Source organism: Lissotriton helveticus (genome assembly GCF_964261635.1).
Source record: "Lissotriton helveticus chromosome 1_1 unlocalized genomic scaffold, aLisHel1.1 SUPER_1_unloc_5, whole genome shotgun sequence".
Taxonomy (NCBI): Eukaryota; Metazoa; Chordata; class Amphibia; order Caudata; family Salamandridae; genus Lissotriton; species Lissotriton helveticus.
The window spans coordinates 1,411,799-1,434,723 of NW_027611692.1; the positions used below are offsets into that span (position 1 = coordinate 1,411,799).

Sequence of the window (22,925 nt, forward strand, 5' to 3'; positions counted from 1 at the left end):
CATAGAGTTGGAAATGCATTTCAAATCAGTGCCTTTCATAATATATGAACTATGTTATGGATATTGTTAAATTTTAATGATTCAATTTTTTTCTGGCTTTAGAAATTCGCAATTTCCTCTGATCACACTGGGGTTGGTGAGACAGGAAGGAATATTTTGGCCTAGTGGTTCTGTATTAACGTGTTATCTTTTCCTATTTCCTCTCCTCTGTAGACACTTGAGACTTGAAAATTAGAGTACCAGAATGGGCAGAAGACGGGCTCCAGGAAAGAAAGTGACAGCGCAGTGTTCACGTGAATACGTAAGAGCCATAGTCCCGTCTTTACCTCTTCATGACATCTCAACTTCAGGATCCCGAAATGGTGCTCAGAGGGACCAGGAGCAGGAACTGCTTCTGGATGACCTCCCCCACATTATCCTTTTATCCATGCTGGAGGAGTTGGAAGCCAAACTGGATAACTTGATGAATACTGTGGAGGACGTACCTTCTAGAGTCGCTGGGCTGATTAAGAAAATCTGGATAGAAAAGGATCAAGGTTCCCTAGATAATGATACGGTGTCTTTGGAGATGGTCTGTCCAGTGAGCATTAGAGATTGTACTGTTAGCCGGTCTGTGACACCTCAACTGGACAGGACAGGGGATCTGAGCTTGTGTCTTCAGCCGGTGTTCTCTGATGGGCATGCACCAAAGCAGGAGTGTACGCTCTCTTCTCCGACTGATGTTCAAGTGCGTCCATATGAGCCAAACCTTTGTCTACAGCCAGTGTTTCCAGATCAACGTGACCCACGGGCGGATAAGTGCTTGCAACCTGAGTTTCCAGATGTACATGAATCACAGCAGGACCAGTGCATGCAGCCTGGGTTTCCAGATGGAAATGGACTACAGCTGGATTGTACTCTATCCAGATGCTCTCAGTTGGATCCTCCAGGCAGATCACTGGAGGCAAACCTGTGTCTTCACTCAGAATTTGTTCTTGGCCAGGCACCAGAGGAAGATCAAAGCATACAGTCAGTGTTCCGAGAGAGAGAATCAGTGTTTCCTGAAGCACAAAAAACAGATCAGAACAACACGGTGGAACCACTGCACCCTGAGGAGCAGGATTCAAATCGGAACTACAAGCTACTGAACCCTGAATCACAGGATCAACATCAGAACTGCAAGGCAGAACTGCTCTGTCCAGAAGAGCGGGGTCAGCCTGTGCCTCCATCATGCCTAGAACTGGACACAATTACTGCAGATGAAGACGCCCCCCCAGACTCAATGGAGACAGGACCAACACAGTCACATTTATTGCCGTCCAAAGCCACCCCAGGTATGTGTTTTGCTATACATGTACACGCGGAGGGCACTAACACATGTAACCTCTTTGGAATGCATATGGGCAGATTTTAGTAAGTCTCCGAGGAGATTAATATGGTTTGGGTGGGTGGAACCCCCTGAGAGATACTGACCCCCAGAGTACACAGGGTGCAGATGTGTCCCTGCACTCTTATCTGGTTCCACACAGGACTGCATCCTTCCTGTGCAGAAAGAGGCCTGGTAATGGGACTCTGCATGAGACAAGTAGGCCAGTACCTCTCGTCCTTCCTTGTTCGTCCCCATTCCAGGCTGAGGAACTGGAAATAGAGCTATTCATGGGAGGAATTACTGGCTGGAATCAAACTTAATAGTCTGATGCAAGTGATGTGGTGTTCATTGAGAATAGAAGACATGCGCAGTCTAGAGAGGGAACTGTTTCCTGTTGCACAGTTACAGTGGGTTAAACGCAGTCATCTCCAGTTCCTGATATAAAAATCCTAGCCTGTATTCAGCCTCAACAGCATGGCCCACCAGGGATGTTCTTGTCACTGCAGGGTTCTCCAGGACTGCTCACCTTCTCCTGATAGACAGTTACACAAAGTGATTTGTTATGTGTCATTGGTGAGTTCACCCTCCCAACCTCTAGCTCAGTCCCAAGTGTGTTATGAATTGTTTTATGCACAGACAAAAGTAGAGATGATCTCCCTACAGCAACATCCTGCCTTTAGCAAACTCTTTAAGTATGTAAAATCTCATCGCATCATGAGTTAGGGTTTGCACACCCGTAGTGCGAGTTATGGATTGTGGTTCTAACTAGAACTTGCATATTGCAGTGGTTTGATCAGTTTTAAGTTTTAACTATAAATGCACTTCACCCTTGTTTTTTAAGCAAATTTATTTTTTATTTTTTTAAAGATCCATTAAGGTGTTATAACAAAACCAACTATAATTTCACTTTAACCTTATTCAGTGAAAATATATTAGGGATAAAGTACCTCAGGCCACACATTATAAGAATATTGCATGTCAGCGAGGAGTTCCATAACTATATAGAGGAACGAGGCCGAAGGCAGAGTTAATTTATAAGGTTATGTGACTCCGAGGTGACTTGCGGTAATCTTATAATGTGTGCCAGGTGGTACTTTATCTCATATAATACATGTTCACACCATCACCTTTCCCACAAACCACTTAAAACCTTGTTGCGTAGCTCTTTCATATGAAAGAGCAATTATGTTTGCAAACATGAAGAATAAAAATAAAGCCTCTAGTGCAAAATTAAACACATCAAAAACCTGTGGGATATTTTTTGCACACAGATATTAGAAACAGTTCAATACAAGTCATATAAAAGCTGCAGTACCTCGGAACATGTAGAAACATGCAGAAAGATTCCATGATTCCACCTTTCCTCTATCTAAGGAGTTGAATAAATAAGCTTGTTCTCTCTGCTTGTCACAGTAAGCTAGCAAAATAGAGCAGAAGAAAGAAAATCAACATTCCATGTGTTGCTTTAAACAGCTGCTTCAATTATGTTTTGTTAGACCTAGCATCATTGGCGTGGGTCTCCCTTCCTCTTTTCTCTTCCTATCTTTTATGTTAGCTGGATTTAGATGCTCTGGGCACCGTGCCACTGCCAATCACTTGTGCCACAGCACAAATGCTCCCTGTGTAAAGATGACTGTATGACTTAGGATAACCATAATGCCTAGGTCTGTGTAGCATGTTCCAATAGCGAGTTACCTTCCATCTCACTGTTACCATCGTTCTCATAGGCCAGAATGGGCAGGTTGACCATTACCTTCTATAATCCTATCTAACCCCCAGAACCTGATAGGAACTTCAAGTTTGATATGTTTATGCTCAGGACATTGAGATACACCTTTTCGTAAGAACCATTTATATATCCCATGTTCGAAAATGGCTCTTCTAGGTTTTCTTGCCTAAGCTTTCCTGTAGGCTTTGCTAGTATATGTATTGGCCATCTGGTTTTGGAGCAGCAGGGCCAGCTGGGTCAGACCTGGCTGGAGAGAGAGATCAGTACTCAGAGGATTGGGAGGGGTGACTCTTTGATCTGAGCAAGGCCGTGAATGATGGCTCCACCCCCCCCGCCCCCACACTGTGCGTCTGATAGGAGACCCCTGCATTCTGAAAGGGCAAGATGTCGCCTCATAAACCAAGTTCTCCCCGACCCCACCGACTGGTTCTGACTGGATTTAGTGATTTGTGGCTTTAGAGAACAAAGACTTTTTAGGTATAAAACACTGCCCCTGAACCTTGTCCAGGTGTGTTCCTTGTGGATGTCAAGACGAAACTCTGTCCGAGTGAACAGAGGAAAGGGCTTTTGAAACTTTCACCAAGCTTGCTGAAGAAAATACTCGAGGGCCTGAATCAAGGGCGCCTCCTGCCGAAGTCTCAGGGACATTAGACTTCACCCCATTGGAATTCCTGTGTGAGGAATTCTGCTTGCAATCCGGAGTCTCTAGTTCTACTGTGAGGAACGCAGACTGGGAACCTTTGCTGAATCAGTGTGGGGCGCTACAGCTAAGCGAGAGCTGCCGCAACTGAGAGCCTGCCTGAATTTGAACCTCCGGAACCTTTGCTAAATCTGTGTGGGCCGCTGCAGCTTAGAGAGAGCTGTCACCGCTGAGAGCCTGCCCGAATATGAACATTCGGAACCTTCGCTGAATCTGTGTGGGCTGCTGCAGCTAACAGAGAGCTGTAGCCGCTGAGTGCCCACCGTTGTGCCAGCCTGGTCGAGACCATCCTTCATCCTGTGGGCCGCCGTAGCTAAGAGGGAGCTGCTGCCACCGAGTGCCCTCACCTTTGCCAACTTTGTATCACTGTGATTCGCCCTGTGGGCCACCGCAGCTAAGAGAGAGCTGCTGCCGCTGAATGCCCGCACCTTTGTTTGTTTGTTTGTTTATGTTTGGGAAATTTGTATTGCGCACAACTACCCTAGGGTGTCTCGGCGCATAGGACAATACCAGCCTAAAAACAAGAGGACGCTACTGATTAAATAACCAGGTCTTTAGTTGTTTCCTAAAGATTAGGAGAGTGGGACAACTTCTGATGGAAATGGGAAGAGAGTTCCATAATTTTGCGGTGGCCACAAGAAAACGTCTGTCTACCCAAGATGATGTTTTTGTCCGAGGGACAGGGAGACGAAGGACCGTGGAAGAGCGAAGAGTTCTAGTGGGAATGTAAATGCGAAAGGCATCCACAAGAAACTGAGGCCCTGAGTTATTAATGGCCTTGTAGGCGATGCAAAGGGCCTTAAACTTGATCCGGTTTCGGACCCTACGCCAATGGAGATGGCGAATGGCATTCGTAATTGATTTAAATTTGGGAATCCGGAGTAACACCCTCGCAGCAGCATTCTGCACAGACTGAAGTTTATTCAGCACTTTATCTTGGGCATTAAGAAGGAGTGTCAAGGGTTTTACTCGACGAAGATGGAAGATAGGGAATCAATTTTTTGATTTTCTTTAAAAGATAGAAGGAGGAGGATACCACATTATTAACGTGGTGGTTGAAAAGGAGTTTGTCATCAACCATCACTCCCAGATTCCTAACCTGGGGGACAGGTTGAGGTGGAAGGCCCAGAACTTTGGGCCACCAGATGGACGACCAGACGGGAGATGGATTTCCAAACGTCATGACCTCGGTTTTATCCGAGTTTAACTTTAAACAGTTATTGGTCATCCATGAACTGGTGGCTAGCATCGCCTCCTGAAATCTTGAGGCTACTTCTGCTCCATCTTTGTGAACTGCTAGGACCAGCTGGGTATCGTCAGCGTAGGTGGTTAAGCTCAGTCCATATGATTTGATTACCCTTGCTAAGTCCAAGACGTAGATGTTGAATAACGTGGGACTTAGCGAGGAACCCTGCGGCACCCCACAGGGAAGCGCAAAGATGGGAGAGTAGTAGGAACCCAGTTTGACAGATTGCGTACGGTCCGATAGAAAAGATGCCAGGAGGTCCTTTGCAAGATGATTAATGCCAACAGATGCGACACGGTCGATCAGAATAGAGTGATCGACCTTGTCAAAAGCCGCGGATAGGTCCAAAAGTATAAGTACTGCTGATCCATAATTACCCTGATTTCGTCCGTTGCTTTAATCAAGGCCGTCTCTGTCCCGTGGGTCTGTCTGAAGCCAAACTGAGTATCGTCTAGTAAGTGGTTACTCTCAATGTAATCAGATAACTGCCTATTCAGTAGTTTTTCAATTATCTTAGCAGGAAAAGGGAGACATGCTATAGGGCGATAATTGATGGAGGCAGTGGGGTCCAAGGATGGTTTCTTCAATAATGGCTTGATCACTGCTTGTTTCCAGGCTGCGGGGAATATTCCAGAGCTGAAAATGGTGTTACAGATTTCCAAAAGAGGGGGAGTGATTACATCTGGTATTAGCTTGAGAATAGAAGGAGGACAAGGGTCTAATGGAGACCCTGATCTAGTGGATGAAATGAGGTTGCTGATCTGATCAGCGCTGGCCATGTCAAAATGGAGAAATGAAGGGGGGGATGGGTTCTTGAGGAGGGGAGGGGTTTAGGTCATTAGGGAGGGGTGGAATGGGGAACGCTGTATAAATCTTAGTAACCTTAGTAGATAAAAAATCAGCCAAGGAGTTGCATAACTCTTGGGATATATCTGTGGGTTCACTAGATTGTGGGATAGATAGTGTATTAACCACCTGAAAGAGTTTTTTGGCTGAGTTCTGAGCAGAAGCAATTTGAGAGGAGTAGAACACACTTTTTTGATGAATAATAGCCCGCTTGTAAATGGACTGACCGTCCTTATAGTTCTGTTTATCCTTTGCCAACTTTGTATTACCGTGATTCGTCCTGTGGGCCGCCGCAGCTAAGAGAGAGCTGCTGTCGCTGAGTGTCCGCACCTTTGCCAACTTTGTATCATCGTGATTCCTCCTGTGGGTCTCCGCAGCTAAGAGAGAGCTGCTGCCGCTGAGTGCACGCACCTTTGCCAATTTTGTATCACCGTGATTCGTCCTGTGTGCCGCCGCAGCTAAGAGAGAGCTGCTGCCGCTGCGTGCCCGCACCGTTGCCAACTTTGCATCATCGTGATTCTTCCTGTGTGCCGCCGCAGCTAAGACAGAGCTGCTGCCACTGAGTGCCCTCACCTTTTCCAACTTTGCATCATCATGATTCGTCCTGAGGGCCGCTGCAGCTAAGAGAGAGCTACTGCCGCTGAGTGCCCGCACTTTTGCCAACTTTGCATCATTGGGATCTGTCCTGTGGGTCGCCGCATTTGAGAGGGAGCTGCTGCCGCTGAGCGCCCGCACCTTTGCCAACGTTGCCTCATCGTGATTTGTCCTGTGGGCCGTTGCAGCTAAGGGAGAGCTGCCGCCGCTGTGTGCCCGCATCTTGCTCACCATTGTCGAGGATTGATATAATTGCTTTGGAAGCCAGATTGGGAGTTGTTCAGGACATGGTTCGCTTCGATGAACTTGGAGAGTTGGATGTTGAGGGCCTTTTCGATGACCTTGGCAAGGGAGGGGAGGAGGGAGATAGGTCTGAGGTACTGGAGGTCTGCGGGTCTGCAAATGGCTTCTTCAGCAGGGGGGTTGATCTTGGCGTGTTTTCAGGCGGCAGGGAAGGTGGCTGTTTTGATGGCGCAGTTGATGGTGCTGCGGCTGCTCAATGGAAGATGTGATACGGGCAAGGATCCAGTGGGGCTCTGGAGTGGATGCTTGAGTGTGTCATCTGTGGTGAGTGGAGTCCAGTTGAGCATGATATGTTGGGGTAAGGCCTTCTTGTGTGTGGTGGTGGCAGGCATTGTAGCAGGGTCTTGGGTGTCAAAGCTGTTGTAGTTCTGCCTGATCTTGTGGTGAAGAATGTGCTGAGTTTGTTGCAGAGGTCTTAGGGAGGGTGAAACGTCTGTGGTCTCACTGTTGGGACTGAAGAACTCCTTGACGATGGCAAAGACTTCTGTGTTGATGTGTGCATAGGCGTTGATTCTGTCTTTGATGGCTGTTTTCTTTGTGCTTTTAAGAAGGTGGTGTGCGTTGACAGCGGTTTGCTTGGGTTTCTGGGATTTTGTTGTGCCTCTATCTCTTCTCGAGTTGTCTGCTGATACGTTTGCACTTGTGGAGGGCTGAAGTGAACCAGGTGGCTTTCTTGAAGTTTTGCCTGCCTGGTGTCTTCTTCAGGGGTGCTGGTGTGTCGGCTCAGTTGGAGATCCATTGATGACGGTTGTGTGCTGCGGTGTTGGCATCTGCTGGTGGTGCGTTCATGCTGAGAAAGTTGACAAGAAGTTCTTCGGTGGCCTTGTTTCAGCTACAACAGATGGGGCGGAGGGGGGGTGAGGGTGGCGGTGAACAGTGGGAATGGTTAAGTGCACACAGTGCGGGTTGATCAGGAAGAGTATGGTGGTGTGGCTGTAGGTGTGGTTCCCACTGATGGAGAAGATGAGTTCTAGCGTGTGTCTGGCTGTATGGGTCTATGTAGTGACTAGTGAGTCCGATGTTGGCGAAGTTCTCCAGTAGGGAGTCGGTGTTTTGGTCACTGGGCTTGTCCAAGTGAAAGTGGAGGTCTCCGAGTAGGATGTAATCGGTGGATGCTAGAGCCTGGTGTGCGATGAGGTCTACGATGGCTTAGTTGAAGGTCGGGTGGGGGCTGGGGGTCTTGTAGATTAGGGAGCCACGGAGGATGGTGTTGGGGTTGCTCTGGATCTGGAAGGGGAAGTGTTCCATGGTAGTCATTGAGTCATTCGAGTAAGTGGTCAGTTGGTGGGTGTTCTTGCGGATGATGGCTTTGCCTTCTCCTGGTCGGTCGACGCTGTATTTGGGGGTGGTTTTGTAGCCGCAGGGGATCGCAGTGGCATCACTGATTTTTAAGTCCAACTTTTTGTGCCTTCAGTGGGCATTATCAATCTAGTATGATTGTGGGGTATACCCCCTTTACCCTAAGTAGTGCACTGAGAAATGTAAAGAAATTCTATATTTCGAATCTTGCAAGGAAATGATGGCTTTTTTAACATGTGTTCCAGAGAGTGTCAGTAGTGGGAAAGTTTGCAGATTCGACATCAGTATTCATCCTATGTGCCCGTGTAATTCCCAATCTTTATTCAGGCCCTTGACTTCCTCGGTACCCAGCTCTGTATTAGATCTTAAATCGATCCTTTTCAATTTCTTCTCTTGATCACCTCCTCTGACATAAGGCCAAAGAAACCGAGCGCGTCTACAATGATATCATGGCATTTTACAAAATCTCCAGACACTGGTGAATTTAAGTCCGGGTGTTTGATGCCTCTCATGTGCTCCATCACTTGCCAATGGGGAACATCAAGTTGGCCACATATTATTTTCTGTTTGTACATTCTTTCAGGTATATAGACACAGAAATCTGTGCTACAGGTTATGAATTGATTGATTTTCCTTCCTGTTATGAAGAATAACCTCCTTTATTTTGATACCAGATTTACAAGCCATACATTTCCCTCATTTTCTGAAACCTTTTAGGTTAGATGGCCCCTTTCTTTCATTGGACTATCTACATAGCTATGGGCTTGTTTGTCCTTTAAGGATAGGGTATGTGATGGAGGGATGTGAGGTAATATTGTGTCCAATCACCTGATCAGCTTTTATTATTTTCCAATGTTTAGAATTTGTCTTGCTGCTGTGTACCTCGTATTGTATGTAGTGATGAACCTTACTGTAATATCAGGTCTCTCCTTTGGTGTCTCTGATTTAAAAGTAGTTTATTCATGTTCTGGGTTCTCGCTTGGCTGCTGGCCGCTTACTTTTTTCTTCCTTCTCATACACTTCTTGGCTATCACAGTTTCTACGGATCCGTAGCATTTCACCATAGGGGATACTTTCTATCAGTTTCTGTGGATGCACGCTATTCACAACTCCCTGCTTTTTCCTTTCTATGTAGGCTTGTGACCATGTGTGCTTCTCTAGCTCAGTATGGATAGCCAGGTCATTTATAGATTTATTTCTGATCTAATGAGTGAATTGTCAGTTGAGATCAGTTTTTGTCTGTCTCTGGAGTAATCTTTTAGACATTTCCCTACTTCCGTCCCACAGCAGGGAAAGGTCATCTATATACCGGATCCAAATCAGCGCATGGTTTGTCATGTTTTCATTCTGTGATGTCCAGACCACCTGTTATGTGCCCGGGTTAGGCCCATGTAGCAAAGTGGCTCATTTCATATATTGTCATATTTTTTACTGTAACATTTCTGCTGTGACCTTTTGCACATATTTGCATGCACAACAATTTTGGATTGGTTTCTCTGACACTACTTTGTTTACACATCTAGCTTCGCCCAACATTGTCACGATGCCTTGAACACTAAGTACAAGGCCTCTTGACGCACTATGTACAAATGCCGTATCTTCATCCACAGGGTGACAGGGCTATTTACATATCTATAACATTGTCTAACCTGTACGTACATCACAAGATGCTTTCTATTATAAATAATGAGCATCCCAATAGATTAGTAGAGGAGGCACTACAGCTGACACCCAGGGTCTGTGCGGGCTGAGACTTCACTGTGCAGCGGTTTGGCATCTCCGTGGGGGGTGTTCAGTTTGTAACCAATTTGTGGCCTGCATTCTCTCCTGTCATGTCCCTTAGTGGGGATTCTTGGCTTCACACCCACACACACTCTAGGTACACGCAGAGTAGGGAGTGCATAGTAGGAGTCCGCCTGATTACTGCCTTGTTTATATGACTGCATATATACACTGTTTTAGCACCATGATAGAACTATATCTACTATTTACGGGCTTGTAATCGCTTTCAGCTGCTTCGGTCTACTGATTATTGCAGCTTATGTATTCTATACAATAATAACATTGGTTCAATAAATATATTAAAAACGTCCCTCTGTGTTTTCTCTGTATATTTCTCTGAGAGCAAGTAAGCTTGAGTGACTGAGCGAAAGGTTCTGTTCTGTTTCCAAGATCCCTGAGGGGTCAGGGTTGTCACATTCAGAGGTTGCCAGAAACCATTCGCTTCCTGGTAAGGTTAGGGAGTCTTATGGTGGCACTGTGAGCTAGCTGGTCTCTAAGCCAACTCATCCTGCGGAGGTGCCCGGAGCCAGTCTAGGCACCTCATCCAAAGTTTATGTTATCCAACAAATGCGCAGGTCCTACGGATTAGTGGGAACTACACGACAGACCTGTTCCTTCCACCAGACCACAAATACATTTGCATAGCTGGGAGAGCAGGTGCCCATTGCTGTCCCTGAGATTTGTCTGTAATATCTATTGTTAAATATGAAAATATTGTTATTTTGTCGAAAGTCATGGTCCTAAGCATCCATGTATAGTCATATGGAGATATTGGTCTATTGCAAAAAGCATGTTCGTAGGCTCTTAGACCTTGCGTATGTTGTATTCATAATTAGCAAGATCACATCCTAGGTAATTGTCAAATATGATTGTCTCCTGTGTATATCTTTTGTAGAAAATAATTCTCACTATCTATACAATATGATGGGAGGCTCTCCTCAAGAATCAGCAATACATGGTTTTAGTTTATTGCTGTGCTTTCCAGTGAGCTATTGTTGGAGGGCACTATACGCCCCCTTGTTCTTGCATACATTTGTTAGAAGATAAAAGCACGGTACAGTACAGGGTAGTGTTTTACACAAATGGAAATTTTGGTTTTCCCATTTCACAACAATCCGTATTTAATAATTATTGAAAAGCCTTTCGTTCATAATTGCAAACCATCATTAAAACCACATTCTTGAGGAGGAGCTTCGCGCGCATCCGAGATGGCCGCGTGAGCACAGGGCTCCCGAGACCCTCGCCGCCCTCCGCACATATCCTGAAAGATATCCTGATTTTGATGACGGGTTCTTGTAGATGAACCTCAGCTGACACCTTAGCTGTTAATAAAATTTAATTTGGACTTCGGGAACCGCCGCTACATCGATCTGAACTTTTGAGGCCCGCCCCACGGTGACACCGGGGGCTTGACACACCAGGACGCCGGGGAGTAGTTGAACGACAACGGCCTGAGGGGTTACCCCTGCTGCCCTGATCTGACTTTCGGTTTTGTTTTTTGGGTCTTTGGCCTTATCAGATCACAGGATTGCTTCGGTCCCCCCGAGGTTCAGCCTAACGCTGCCTATCCATTGTGTGCCAGCGGTCGTGGATGCTTGGGTGTTGGGCTACGCTGCTGCTTGTGCCTCTGGAGCCCACCTTTGTGGTGTTCGGTGGTTTGGTTGTGAGCGGCCATTTTTACCAGGTCTCACGGGCCCCTTCGGGGCACACTTTTCAAGATGTCGGCTAGGGCTGACAACGAGAAGCGGAAAACCAAAAGCCTCTACGGTGGGGGACCGATCCAGACTAACATCATGGATCGCTATACCCTTTCCAAGGGGTCCCCCGAAGGCACCAGTCGGGCTCTGGCAGATTCCAAGGAAGACCCGGCCGCGTCGACCAAATTGACTCTGCAGGATGTCATGGGTGCCATTGCCAACATGAAGGCTTCCATTGGACAGCAATATGAGGCTCTAGCTCTCAAAATTGACACTGTAGCCGTTGATGTTACTTTGATTAGAGCGGACTTGTCGAAGACCAATGAAAGGGTCAAGTCACTAGATCTGAAGACCTCTAGCCTCACGACCGATGTGTCCGACCTGCAGACGGAAATCGGAAATCTGCGATCCTCTAATGACCTCATTGCCCATCGACTGAAGGATTTTGAAAACAGGGCCGACGCAATAACGTACATATCATTGGTGTCCCTGAAACTTCCGACAATCTGGCAACGGATCTCCTTGTGGAAGACCTCGTCTTAAGTCACCTCGCCCTTACAGGACTGAGTACACTTTTCGCTGTGGAGCATGCCCATCGAGTGCCGGGCGGGAAACCGAAGCCGGGTGCCCCTCCGAGGCCTATCATCACCAGAATTTTCAACTTTATGGACAGAGACATTATCCTGCAGGCTTCGAGAGTGGGTGGCCCCGTAAAGTTCGAGAACACGACGGTGAGTTTCTACCCGGACTTCACCCAGCTCGTTCAAAGGATGGGGTTTCACGGGGTGAAGCGAAGGCTGAGAGACATGGGCCTGAAATATGCGATGCTATTTCCAACTAGGCTTTGTGTTGAATACAAGGACCGGACATTCTTCTTTGATCGTCCCGAGAGAGTTAGTGACTGGCTGGATACTCTACCCAAACAGAATGACCGAACCGGGCATCCGGGTGGAGCCGAGGGTGGCCTGTTGGAACAAGAGTGACTTTATGATTCCCGACTCTCGAACAATTGACATGTCATACAGCTGGGTTCGATGCTTCTCATACCACTGTGTCTTATTCATGTATACCCGAGGGTGGCGGGGGAGTGGGACTCTATCCTCCTCAGGGGTTCTTTCTGTAGATTAGTTTAATGTTAGGGCGACAGGCACACTGCAAGTTGGTGTGGCAGGGGTGCAGGGTGGGGGGTATCGTAACGGTTTCAAGTTGGGGGGTGGAGGGGGGAGTTTGGGTGTTTGGTATTTTTTCTCAAGGCAACGTATTGTTTTCCTTTCTGATTTGGTTACTGTGTTCGTTGTCGGGTGGATTCTGCATTTCTTTCCGGGATGGGGGGTAGTGGGTTGAAACTAATATGTTGGAATGTCAATGGATTGGGAGATAGGATAAAACGGGGTGTGGTGTTACTCCGGCGCCTCTCCCCCGATATTGTACTATTGCAGGAAACGCATCTGATTGGAAATACGTGCCATGCCATGAATCGCCGAGGGTATCGTCTCGCGGTACACTCTGGATTCACTTCTGGTTCTAGGGGCGTGGGCATCCTTGTCAGGTCCTCTCTCCCCTTGGAAATAGATGATGTAATTCTCGATGATAGGGGGCGCTATGCTGCTCTCACCGGCAGATGGGAGGGGAGGACTGTCTCACTGATTACTGTATATATCCCGCCGGTTCTACAGACCTCGACTTTTGGGGATCTTGGGCTTGTGGTACTGGGGCTACCAGAGGGTATCCTGGTGATGGGCGGAGACTTTAACTCTGTTGTCTCCGGCAACGTGGCTCGCTACCCCCCCAGAGATCTTACCAAGTCTCAATCCTGGTTGAGTGGGTTTTTGGAGACCCTGGGCCTGGTGGATTGTTGGAGGTTGATGCATCCGAGCAGGTACAATACACCTTCCACTCTGGAGCCCATGGCAGTCTCTCTAGACTCGACTATGTTCTGATGCCAGCGGCGCAAGCCTCCTCTGTCAGAGAGATAAGACACCTGGCCAGGGGCATATCCGATCACTCCCCACTGTGGCTCAGCATGGATACTACTATGAGTAATGCGGCGGGAGGTCGCTCCGATAAACCCCTGGTATCTTCACAACCCTAAGACCCGCGCCGAGTTGATAAAGTCCCTCGATCACTACTTTGTTGAAAATGTGGGATCTGTGTCCTCTGCTGTATCATTGTGGGAGGCTTTTAAGACTGTGATCCGTGGGCAGGCTTTGTCTCTAATCGCTGGTGCCATGAAAAGTAAACATGAAGAAGTGGCCCGTCTAGAGACTGAAATAACCGAGCTGGAAAGTGACTTGGAGCTTGGCATGACCCGTGCTAAGCTTCATTCCCTCAGCCTTAAACAACTAGATTACAGAGCCCTGGTGACTGATGCTGCGAAAGTCATGAATAGAGAGCAACAGGGCAGACTGTATGATGTTGGAGATAAGGCAGGTAAATTGATCGTGTGGCTGGACAAGAAAGAAAGGGCGAGTCGTGTGGTTCCCGTGATTGAGAAGCTTGATGGAGTGCGTGTGACGGATCCGGCTGACATTGTTGAGTGTTTCGTGGAACATTTCCGAACTGTTATTCTCCGGTCTCTGATAGGCCGGAGGAAGACTCTCATCTGTTGCTCCGTGATATTGCGTTGCCCTGCCTGTCTGAGGCTGACAGAGACCTAATGGACGCGGCACCTTCGGCCGATGAGGTAGCTACCGCTATTTGTTCCATGCGTTCTGGCAAGGCCATGGGTCCCAATGGCCTGCCCATTAAATTATACAAATTGCGTCCTAATAAAATGGCTCCGTATCTTCGTGATATGTTTCTAGAGTCACGAGACATCGGCTCCCTTCCTCGTGATCAGCATCTTGCCACTATCGTGGTGATTCATAAGGAGGGGAAGCCGCGGGATCGCTGTGCTTCGTATAGGCCCATCTCGCTTCTAAATGCCGAACCGAAAATTCTTGCCAAATTATTGGCCAACCGTCTGATAAAGGTGATTGGTGATTTGGTCCACCCGGATCAGTCCGGTTTTATCCCACACCGTAATACGGCACTCAACCTTGCGGCGCTTGCATGGTGCTCTCGCGAGGGCAGCGTCTCTTCGTGAGCCGGCCATTTTGGCTTCCTTAATGCCACGATGGCCTTCGATACACTAGAGTGGCCTTATCTCTGGGCCACTCTTGCGAAATTTGGTTTTGGTCCTGGATTCATCGGTTGGGTGAAACTTTTGTATGAGGAGCTACTGGCGCAGGTGGTCGTGAATGGCCGAGTATCTGAGTCTTTTGTCCTCGGCAGGGGCACACGGCAGGGTTGTCACCACTACTTTTCACCCTCGCCCTGGAGCCACTGGCTGCCTGGCTGCGGTGGAAGCCCTCGATTAAGGATATCCAATGGTCCCCAGATTTCGAGGATCGCGTATCGCTCTACGCAGATAATACCTTGTTGTATCTCATGTCCCCTCGAAAATCGCTGAATGTTTTGTTTGACTTGCTACACTTCGTTTGGAAAGAACTCGGGCCTTGTGATCAATTGGACTAAATCCTCTGTGTATGTGCTTTCGGGTGGTCTCCCTCCCCTGCCTCGCAGGTGCCCTATTCAGGTCTCACCGACGGGATTCAAGTACTTGGGGGTTTTTGTATCTCTGGACCCCGCTGCTCGCTATGAGCGTAATCTGCTCCCTCCTCTTCAGAGGTTAAAGCTAGATGTCGTGCGCTGGCGCAGACTGACGCTATCTCCACTCGGGCGCGCAGCTCTTTTCAAAATGATGTCCTTGCCGCGGTTTTTGTACGCGCTCCAGAATACGTTCGATACTATTCCGGTGAGCTATTTTCGAGAGGTGGAGAGCCTGCAGAGACGTTTAATCTGGGATGGCCGTTCGCGTATCGCCCTTGCTAAACTCACACTTCCCTGGTACGACGGAGGTATAGCACTTCCGGATATCAGGCGTTATTATTGGGCCTCTCAGCTGAGTGCGATCAATCATGCAACCTATGCTCCTGTCTCTAACCCTGCATTTGAGATGGACAAATATCCGCTACCGGGCGGGGACTACAATAGGGCGCTCTATTCCAAGGTGGCGGGGAAGGATTTATCTGGACCCACCAAGATTGCTGTACGAGTGTGGCATGATGCGACTGCGGCTGTGGGATGGAGGGATCGATTGACTCGAGCGACCCCTCTGTATGCGTCGGAAAGATTGGGATGTCTCTGGAAAACGAAAGGCTTTGAAAAATGGGATATGATTGGTATCAGTAGGGTGGAGGACCTCAGGGCCAAGGGCAAAATCAAGACCTTTGTGGCATTAAAGATAGAATATGACATGAGTGATAGGGAATTCTTCAGGTATGCACAGATTCACCATGCTTTGAATTCGGCTTTCCCTGCGGGAACCGACATCCCCGAGTCCTCCCCCCTTGAAGATCGGGTCCTCGACGGCTACGTGCCCGACAGCACTATTTCTTTGATATACAAAAAGTTGATCAAAAGTCGGGTGGATCTGTTGGTGCGCCTCAGGGAGGGTTGGACCAGTGACGGTCTGGAGCTGGATGACGAGGATTGACAATCTGCATTATCCTCGCCCAAGGAAGTGGCGATTCCTGCCAGTCTCCGACTCGTTCAGCTCAAAATCTTACATCGTGTATATGTTACGGGTCCACGCTTGATTCGTATGAGCTATTCCTCTGATGGGTTTTGTAAGCGCGGTTGTGGAATGGTTGGTACTTTCCTTCATATCGTCTGGGAGTGCCCGGAGGTGGTGACGTTCTGGAGTCGTGTGCATGCTGTAATGGAAAGGGTCACTGGAGTGGAGCCAGACGCTGCCTGTGTATGTGGCGCGGGGCAGACCTCGGAAAGGAAATAAAATTTGGAGCCAGTAGAACGCATACCGGGGGAACATATGTACACCTCCACTTATGGGGAGCCAAGATGTCCCCCTCTCCCCCTGATCCGACATTCTATGTACTTCGTACTTTCTGTTATCTCTGATTTGTTTCCCCGCTGACCCCCCCCCTCTCTGTAGTGCTGATCTGCTTTATAACACTTTGATCGAATGTCCTCCTCTGTGAACACATGTCCATGCGCACTGTATTTTGCCTTGTATGTTGTTTCTTTTTTCTTAATAAAAGTTTATAAAAAAATAAAATAAAATAAAACCACATTCTTGCAGTTTATCGGATGACATTGGTACTTATGTTGTCATTACGGAATGTGTTAATGGCCTCCCTTTGTCCATTACTCAAGTTGGATCTGATTCTTCCCTTCTTGCCTTGACTGGTGAACAATTTATTTGAACAAGTCTTTGGCGACCAAGTCACTAAAGACATCCAGATTATCATGAGGCAAGGAGGAGTTATATGTAGCTTGCTTTTTGAAGCGAGTTAGGCTTCCCTGATCTATCTGTGCCTCATTTCCAAGTAACGCTTCCCGCTATTTCGTAGCACATATATTTCCATTATCCAGACCAGCCAATGTCATGAAGTATCAGTGTCTCTTGAACACAAGTCATATTTTCTGTATTGGGCTCCCCCATTCTCATGTTCATTGGCTTGGGTCTGATTTTATGTTGATATCTTAGAAACGGAAATATGTCAATTCTACATGAACTGTAATCTAAGTCCCTACTAGGGCAGAAATATAAGCCAAGGTTCTGGATATTTAGTTCATCCCTTGTCATTTAATGTTGTGATGAGTTAATAATGGAGAATTAATTAATTTCTCTTCCTATGGGGTGAGTTATCTTTTCCATTTGCTCTTTCCTGTCTTTCTCTTCCTCTGTTTGTGTGGATATTCCATTGTCCGTCCTTGTCTTAGTAAACCCTACTCAGCGAAAAAAGTGGCAAGTAGTTTTTTTTCCTAGGTAGAGTCGTCTAAGTCACCTTCTGAGCTTGATTCCTCTGTCAGAAGTTCATGTCGTCTTTGTGTCAATTAAATTTTGACTGCTCTCCTTACTTATTCGTATCATCTTACAGGGGTGAGTTATCTTTTCCATTTGCTCTTTCCTGTCTTTCTCTTCCTCTGTTTGTGTGGATATTCCATTGTCCGTCCTTGTCTCAGTAAACCCTACTCAGCGAAAAAAGTGGCAAGTACGTTTTTTTCCTAGGTAGAGTTGTCTAAGTCACCTTCTGAGCTTGATTCCTCTGTCAGAAATTCATGTCGTCTTTGTGTCAATTATATTTTGACTGCTCTCCTTACTTATTCGTATCATCTTACAAAGTTTAAGACTCTTTGAGGACAGTAGTCTTGCTTTTCCCTTTAAAAGTTCCTCTTTTGTAGCTATTACCTCTTTCTTGTCACTTGTTCATCATTCTCGTTGTCCTTAAGTTCAGCTCTTATTTTCAATGCGAAGTTGGAGAACTCCATCAGACTGCAGACTTAGAACTGTAAAAAAAATAAAAAAAAGTTAGCAGGCCTTTTCCATCTATGAACTCATGATCTGGAACAACATCCCTGTATCCATCAGGACCGCCCGACATTGCTCCCGTTTAGGAAAGAGTTGAAGACTCCCTTCTTTAAAAATTATTTATGCTCATCTTTGGCCCTAGCTTTAGGCTAGGTTTGCAGTATAGAAATAACATATAGATACATACATAAAGAAGCTGGCCAAGCCTACACTAACGTTTGAATACTTTTGAAAAAACTCTTGTGAACATGTTCATGGGAAAGTTGGTTATCCCACCAGAGCACCCCTGGCATCCAGTTAAGATTTTATCAAGAGTAACAAGTCCACCTTTTAAGCCACTACATGACTGCAAGCCTTAATGGAGATAGTTGTCTACCTAGTAGCAGTCACTTCCTCAAACAGTTAGCAAACTACACACCCCATAAGTAGATGAACAGTTCCTGCAAGTTTACAAAGACAAAGTTAAATATGCACCCAGAGTTAAACATGCACTCATGCTCTACATTATCAGAATTGAAAATGTATGAAAAATAAGACCGTTTTTTGCACCGGCACAATTTGGCAAATGGTTTTCTACTCGTGCGGAGACTAGGGGTGGGCGGAATTTGTGTAGTCATGTTACGCAAAGCTCTACGAAAAAAATCTCCATGAGCACGCAGAATTCTGCAAACACGCTGAATTGCTTCTTCCGCCTGTTCACAATGCTTTTTTCCTGTACGCGAACGCTGTTTGCGTGCTCGGGGGGAAATTTCTTGCGAACACACATTTTGAAAGCGTGAACAAGCAAAAAATTCTACGAAGCCGGGGATTGCGGAGGTTTTGGCAATTCCACTTTCTCCGCGGAATGTGAAATTACCCAAATTCCTCAAATTCCGCAAGTGGAATTGAATTTACCACCCAGGCAGAGCGGAGACACCACATAGAAATACCACAGGCTGAGTCCACGTGTGATAAAGATGCAACCATGGATTTTCTACCCAACATACCTCTAGTAGATAATTGTAAAGCAGAAACATGTGGTTCTGTGCATATTTTCATAAAGTATTTCTCTGGTGACATCAATGCAAGGAAGATACCCAGAAGTGTTTAATTGTTCTATGCATATTAGTAACTCAATTAGCCATTCTTTCGTTTCAATCAATCAATCAGCGGTTTATATGCTACTCACCCGTGAGGGTCTTAAGGCACTGGGGGTGGGGGGAGCAGCTCCGGGTCAGTCAAAAAGCCAGGTTTTGAGGCCCTTCCTGAACGTGTGGAGGGTTGGGGAGCGCCTGATGTTGACCGCGAGCTTGCTCCAGGATTTGGCTGCGATGTAGGAGAAGGTTCTACCGCCGGTTCTGTTTCTGCTGATGCGGGGAAACTCTGCCAGGGCGAGGTCAGTGGAGCAGAGGTTCCTCTTTGGTAGGTGGAAACAAATTCGGTCATTGAGGAATGTGGGTCCGATGTTGAGGGATTTGTAGGCATGGGTGAGGAGTTTGAAGGTGATCCTCTTCTCAACGGGATGCAAGTGGAGACTTCGTAGGTGTTGGGTCATATGTTTGTGGCGTGGTGTCCCTAGAATGAGCCTGGCTGCGGCGTTCTGGACCTTACCTATTCTTTTAAGTTATGGCACAACCTGTGATGTGCCACAGCTTGCTGCAAATGGAAAATGTTACTCACTTGCATGTTGCAGGCTCACATGCATCACCCACTTGCTGTATGGTTGTAAAGTATATAGGTTGCTCAGATTAAGCAGTTTATTTTTTTAATTTTACACATATAAGCAGTTGTACTCCAATGGAGAAAACAACACACTTATTTTAATTGAAGTCTGCGCGCTGATGCATTATGCCTTTCTGTATAGGATTACGAGTCGTTCTCCAGATCAAAACTCAATCTTCAATTAATTTATTTTTAGTAGTCAGAACCCAACCCATGAGAGATCACCACATGTGAACTGTAGAACTACAAGCAACAAATGATTGTTTACAGGTAGTAACATTTTCCTTCCTTCATATATATTACTGTCCACCTTTCTCATATTATAACTGTGCATTTCTTTCAAGAAATATTTCCCACGTATCATTTTCAGTGTTCATTTCATTCTGCAGCACAGCAGTCGCAGACAGAAAGTATGAATAGGAATGAGAAACGTAAAGCTTCTAGAGGAAGGAAGAATTTTGCTTTTAAAATGAATGAAAGAAAACACCAAGGAATAGACAGAAGACAGAATTTTAACAATAAAACACTACCTGCAAAGCAGAAAAGAATATGCACCTGCGTAAGAGCTTACGCCTGTACTGAGTGTAAGAAGACATTTACTGGAAAGACGCATCTTTTACTGCACAAACAAACACACACAGATCGGTACCCCTACACTGAGAATGAAGTGAGGTTTGCTGATAAGGCAACACATGAAAAAACTCACAAAGGAGAGCGGCCTTTTCACTGCAATGTCTGTGAGAAAAGTTTTACTCAGAAGGGAAATCTTCTACAACATCAAAGCGTACACACAGGAGAGAAGCCTTATCACTGCACTGTGTGTTCCAAACCCTTTTCTCAGAAGGCACACCTTGTAATGCATCAAAGAACTCACACCGGAGAGAGGCCTTATCACTGCACTGTGTGTTCCAAGAGGTTTTCTCAGAAGGCGACCCTTGTACGGCATCAAAGCGTACACACAGGAGAGAGGCCTTATCACTGCACTGTGTGTAGCAAGAGCTTTGATCTTAAGGCAAGCCTTGTACGCCATCAAAGAACACACAGGCGACGGCCATGACGCTGTACAGGATATGGAAACTGCTGTAAACAAAAGGTGGTGCTCAGCAACCTCAAGTAACACATACAAGATGGAAGCCTTCTTGAAGCACTGCCAAAAACCCTTAATTTAAAAAAATAAATCTGATCTTTTACATCATCTAAGAATCTTCAGCTAAAGTTAGATCTCCTATGACATCTAACAACCCTTCCGGGCTGAGATCCTCCCTTTCCTCTGAATGTCAGAAGAGCTTTGAGTTAAAGGACAAACTGTAACGTTCGCAGCGTCTCCAAACAGAATGTAGGTTCTTCAACGTCACTAATGTCATTTCACCAAGCAACGAACTTCGTAGAGGCTGCTTCACTGCGAATTAAACCTGTCCGACTCCCATGAAATGTGTGCAGTGTTGAGGACATGTTACCAAGTGTGGATCATAAACTATCCTGATATACATAACGTCTGGGATTCAACAAAAAACTATTGAAAGACCTGAGCACATGGGAAAAAGAAACTAGGAGAAGAAATAGGAATCAAAAACCACTTGAGGGCAAAAAATATAAACTCCGTTCATCACTAAAGCAGGAACATCTACTCCCTATCAGTATCTTCGGACCAGCTGTGTAAATATTCTGTACAACCCATCCAGGCTGAGAGATCAAAAGAGGATTCATGGCTGTCTAGATTCTAACAACTTGCAAAGGTGGCACCAACCATATCATTCTGTAGTTTCAACTGCCAAAACCGTGACACAATTCACAATGTTTTGAGATGGTTTATTCTGGTGTGAATGTTCTTTTTTTTATATAATCAATTTTATTATCATTTTGAGAGAAAAAAAAAGACCGCATACATCTTACACAGTAAAGCCAATTCCATCTACGACAGACAGTAAAAAACCCCACTCTGTGGGTAGGCGTATTTATGCAAGCCACCCAAGCTGGAAAGCAGCACCCCGTTACATGGGAGAGCCAAAGCTGGCAATTTAAAACAGTAGGTTCAGCCATTTGGCACCTCGTGCGACAACCATGTTCCTGCTGGGCCACGCACCAATTCACTCCCTGGTGCCACTTTCGCAGAGTAGGGGGTTGGGCTGAGCCCAGGCCACTGCAATATCTCATTTAGCCACAGCGACCGCTGTTCCCAGAAAATGTTTGTCCGCTATAGAGCCGTCCAAACCTTCAAATACACCCAGGAGAAGATGTAAGGGATCGTGTGGAACCTGGCGACCCAAGGTCTGTGTGAGCTCAGATTCCACCTCGGACCAAAAGGGGTCAAGGCCTGGGCAAAGCCTGACCATATGGTAGAAGTCGGCCGGAGTTTGGTTGCTATTTTGGTGAGAATTAAATACCCAAAAACTAACGTTCACATACATTACAAAACAAAGCAGATTGTCTGATAAAGACACTGTAAAGAGTATTTCATTGCATGCTGTGATGTTGTTTGTGAGTTCAGTTGTGTCCTGTTCTAGTGTGAGGGGGAGATTGAAACTAGACAAAGGATACTGCCGCAGTGAGCTGTTTGCCAAGAATGTCTTATTTTACGCAATAAAACTTTGCTAATAAACCAATCTGCCTGCCTGTTTCATGTGGTGATGAGACGGGAGATACTTCAAACTCATCAGTACGTTCAGAGTGTCTGTTTTCTATCTTGGTGATTAGTCTGTCCCGGAAGAGGGTGGGGAGGAGCTTATGCTCCCCCGCAGCCCTGCAACCACCAGCCCCTCAGATGTGAGGCGTTCCAGGGTGTAGTTCGCTCCATCACTGTGTTTATTAGAGTAGTGCAAGCGTTACAAGTACAATATGCACTGTTGATGTTTCAGAAGACAACTTTTGAAGTGTAATAGTGTAATTGCTTTGGGAACACCTTTGTCCCTTGGACCTTTTCTTTCACTGAGCGAATTGATTGGCTTAAAATAGTCTGATTACTCTGGACCCTGTGCCATCTGTGAGCGCACAAGGCGTGCCTCCAAACTATTATATGGAAGCAACAGCACTAGTGTATGAAGTCTTGAATCATCCTGGTGAATGTTGAGTGTCCCCCACAAGATCCACCCGTAGTCATCAGTGACCATGAAGCAAGGGACAGACAGATGCCTGGTGCGAGGCTGCTCTGGGGTCACTCAGACACCAGTACCCATGTCGACACCCCTATCCCCAACAGTGTTTATCATCTACGTCTCTCCTTGGGCCAGAGTTATCAGGAGGCAAGGATTTGCCCTGGTCTCATATGCTGATGATTCTCAGCTTGTTATCTTTATCTTCAATCAGC

The 22,925-nt window shown here is 46.4% G+C and overlaps 1 protein-coding gene across 1 annotated transcript; it reads left to right on the forward strand.

The window, feature by feature from the left end:
• The first annotated feature begins 244 nt into the window (after nucleotides 1-244).
• On the forward strand, nucleotides 245-22,224 carry LOC144806136 (uncharacterized). The gene is made up of 2 exons (XM_078672567.1): nucleotides 245-1,313; nucleotides 20,011-22,224. Exons 1-2 carry the CDS (start codon nucleotides 245-247, stop codon nucleotides 20,676-20,678), a joined length of 1,737 nt encoding a protein of 578 aa, XP_078528693.1. The 3' UTR covers nucleotides 20,679-22,224.
• Nucleotides 22,225-22,925: the final 701 nt, after the last annotated feature.

Bases quoted from the DNA above. Each gene is read 5' to 3' on its own strand.
- LOC144806136 (XM_078672567.1), top strand. From the start codon at position 245: ATGGGCAGAAGACGGGCTCCAGGAAAGAAAGTGACAGCGCAGTGTTCA. The intron at 1,314-20,010 runs GTATGTGTTTTG...TTCATTCTGCAG, and splicing joins GCCGTCCAAAGCCACCCCAG to CACAGCAGTCGCAGACAGAA.